At 46.0% G+C, this 3,664-nt stretch overlaps 1 protein-coding gene across 1 annotated transcript; it reads right to left on the bottom strand.

The window, feature by feature from the left end:
- Positions 1-204: 204 nt before the first annotated feature.
- Positions 205-2,071, bottom strand: LOC147992150 (uncharacterized). The gene has a single exon (XM_087539854.1). It carries the CDS (start codon positions 1,534-1,536, stop codon positions 685-687), a length of 852 nt encoding a protein of 283 aa, XP_087395980.1. The 5' UTR covers positions 1,537-2,071; the 3' UTR covers positions 205-684.
- Positions 2,072-3,664: the final 1,593 nt, after the last annotated feature.

Raw genomic sequence — 3,664 nt, 5'->3', positions numbered from 1 at the left:
CCGTCCGCGTCATCCTAGCAGGCCGATTAAACGTGACAAGCAACTAGCATAAAAAAATCAATCGAGGGATCGATTGAGACTTCGTAAGAAATCAGTCGACTGAGTTTTAGTCGTTCCGTTCTTGTAAACTTTGTCAAGACTGATAGGCCTTCTTAAGGAATGGAATTTTTTTCCCCGCAAAAATATAATAATTAAATTAAGTGTAGAAAAAGGTACATTTTTTTAGAGAGATAGAACAAGATAAAGTATAGCAACACTACTTTGGTTTTTGCAAAGAAAAAAAACACTGCTCCGGATATTTCAGCAAACAATGCATGCATCAAACCCCTGCGTGGCTGTGTCTGCAAAATAGAAACAAAACTTAATAAGAAGAAGGAAGAATAAAAGGAACAAGTATATTGGTCGTCGCAGACTTGCAGTGGTTACATGTTCTTATTTACGATTACGGGGTCAGAGCGGCCACCTCAGTTGATTAAGATTTAATTAAGTCTTAATCGACTTAGATTTAACCAAAGTTTCAGTCAAATGATACAACATATAAAAAGAAAAAAAAGAAAAAGAAACTTTTTGCAGTGATCTCCACGTAAGATTTCACGAACATAGCACCACTAAGATTTAGCAACCCTGTAATTCTAAAGAGAGAGGAGAGCGTTCTTTTTTATTTTATTTTTGCCATGAGAAAAGTTAGTTGCCGTCAGTTTCCTCCGGATTCTCGATCTTCATCTTCTTGTGTCCCAGGCTGCAACATGAGATCTTCTCCATCCTCTTCTCCTCGACGTTGAGCCTCCTCATCTGCACGCGTTCATACACCTCCGCAAGCTTCGTCACCACCGCCCCCGGACAACACCTCGCTCTCCCAACCAACTCACAACCACAGCCGACCACCTCCTCATTCTTGACGGTCGCCGGCATCGTTGCCGGGAAGCCGGGGCTCTCCTCCTCCACCTCCTCCTTCTTGACGGACGATGCCGTCGGCGTCTTGGCGGCCTTCTCCTTCTTAACGGATGCCGCCGGCGTCTTGCCGGCGAAGCCAGGAGGCGAGTCGGCCAGGAAGGCCCGGAGCCGGGCAAAGTGGCGCCACCCCGACGTCGGCCGCCCCTTGGCGAGCTCCTTCATGTACTGGTCCTTGAGTGTGTAGAGGCGCTTCTGGCACTGGACGAGGGTGCGGTTGAAGCGGCAACCTTCGGCGGCGCGCTGGGCGTTGACGGCGGTGCACACGACGCGCCACTCCTCCACGCCGAGGGGGTCTGGGCTGCGGTGGAGGTGCAGCGGGCCCCAGGCGTCCACGAGGGCCGACGTCTCGCCGTCGCTCCATGGCCCGCGGGCGCCCGAACTTGCTTTGCTGCTGTGCATGTCGGGCGAACTGAACTGAACTGAGACGAGGCTGCTGCACTGTGAGTTAGGGAGATTGTTTGCGTTGTGACAGTGGTTGTGAAGTGCAATTGAGTATAAAGCAGCTGCGTACTGAACCAAATGCAGCCACTGAACAACGAGCCGGGAGGCAAAACTCATGAGTGAAGGTTCTACATAAATCATCCGTGGCCGCCCAATCTAGAAGATCGCTGTGTGACTTGTGAGTAGCACTCTGTCTTTTTGTTTTCGCTGTGTGACTTGTGAGTAGCACTCTGTCTTCTGAACGTGCAGTGGAGAAGGGCTATGTCGCATATGATTTCCAAAGTGAAAAAAGAAGCTGAAATGGGCTACGTGTAGAAGAACCAGTCGGTAGAACATGCATCAAGGGCCTCCATCAACCACTACTGCATCTTATTCTTACCTGAATGTACGATGCACAAGCCCCTCGTTCTTGGAACGGCCCTGCCTTTCTCAATGTAACCATGTGTTTCGGTGTGGAGTGTTACATAGTATACTACCTCCATCCAAAATTACTTGTCGTGTAAATGGATATATCTAGACATATTTTAATTCTAGACTAGGTAATTGCCCGTGCGTTGCCACGGGAATATAGATACATATAGCTCAAACAAAATGTATTTATCTCTTCCCGACTCTCGGTTTATGTGTAAGCTTAACTCCGAGTGCACATGAAAATGCATGTTATCAATCCTTCTATGCAATTGTACTCACACAAATATTTTACATTTTGCTCGCCATGAAATAAATAGCGGCGTCAATCCTTCTATGAAATTGTACTCACACAAATAGTACCATATATTATTCTTCTTAAATCACATACATGGCCACAATGATTGTTATTGGTGATGATGGACAAGCATGGCCTCATTGTGTTTACAATCATGGAAATACATAATACACCGATAGACTAAATAATAAACTATTATGAAGAAAACAATGGACAGTGACATTGCATCACAAGTTAAAATTAAGAAACTTGTGAAAACAAATAACCAACTCACATTCATATTGTAGAGATATGTCCATGCTAGGTTCAACAACGGCCATTTTTTCTTCTTTACCATTACATCATCCTCTTTTTCTCCACCGGCCATATTTCTATGTTGCTATTACACGCAACTCATACAAATATTCTTCACGTTACATTGATCAAGGGGCGCTTCAACTTTTAGTGTTGGAAATATGCCCTAGAGGCAATAATAAAATGGTTATTATTATATTTCTTTGTTCATGATAATTGTCTATTGTTCATGCTATAATTGTGTTATCCGAAAATCGTAATACATGTGTGAATACATAGACCACAACACGTCCCTAGTGAGCCTCTAGTTGACTAGCTCGTTGATCAAAGGATAGTCATGGTTTCCTGACTATGGACATTAGATGTCATTGATAATGGGATCACATCATTAGGAGAATGATGTGATGGACAAGACCCAATCCTAAGCTTAGCTCAAAGATCGTGTAGTTCGTTTGCTGTAGCTTTTCTGAATGTCAAGTATCATTTCCTTAGACCATGAGATTGTGCAACTCCCGGATACCGTAGGAGTGCCTTGGGTGTGCCAAACGTCACAACGTAACTGGGTGACTATAAAGGTACATTACAAGTATCTCCGAAAGTGTCTGTTGGGTTGGCACGAATCGAGACTGGGATTTTTCACTCCGTATGACGGAGAGGTATCTCTAGGCCCACTCGGTAATGCATCATCATAATGAGCTCAATGTGATCAAGTGGTTGATCACGGGATCATGCATTACGGTACGAGTAAAGTGACTTGCCGGTAACGAGACTGAACAAGGTATTGGGATACCGACGATCGAGTCTCGGGCAAGTAACGTACCGATTGACAAAGGGAATTGTATACGGATTGATTGAATCCTCGACATCGTGGTTCATCCGATGAGATCATCGTGGAGCATGTGGGAGCCAACATGGGTATCCAGATCCTGCTGTTGGTTATTGACCGGAGAGGCTTCTCGGTCATGTCTGCATGTCTCCCGAACCCATAGGGTCTACACACTTAAGGTTCGGTGACGCTAGGGTTGTAGAGATATTAGCACACGGTAACCCGAAAGTTGTTCGGAGTCCCGGATGAGATCCCGGACCTCACGAGGAGTTCCGGAATGGTCTGGAGGTAAAGATTTATATATAGGAAGTCCAGTTTCAGCCATCGGGAAGGTTTCGGGGTCACCGGTATTGTACCGGGACCACCGGAAGGGTTCCGGGGGTCCACCGGGTGGGGCCACCTATCCCGAAGGGCCCCATGGGCTGAAGTGGGAGGGGAACCAG

This window comes from Triticum urartu, chromosome 1A, assembly GCF_056163025.1.
Source record: "Triticum urartu cultivar PI428250 chromosome 1A, HENAU_Tu73, whole genome shotgun sequence".
Lineage (NCBI taxonomy): Eukaryota > Viridiplantae > Streptophyta > Magnoliopsida > Poales > Poaceae > Triticum > Triticum urartu.
Note: the sequence above shows the minus strand (reverse complement) of the source record. Positions and strands in the feature narration are given on the sequence as shown.

Coding starts and splice junctions, on each gene's coding strand:
- LOC147992150 (XM_087539854.1), bottom strand. CDS start 1,536: ATGATTTATGTAGAACCTTCACTCATGAGTTTTGCCTCCCGGCTCGTT.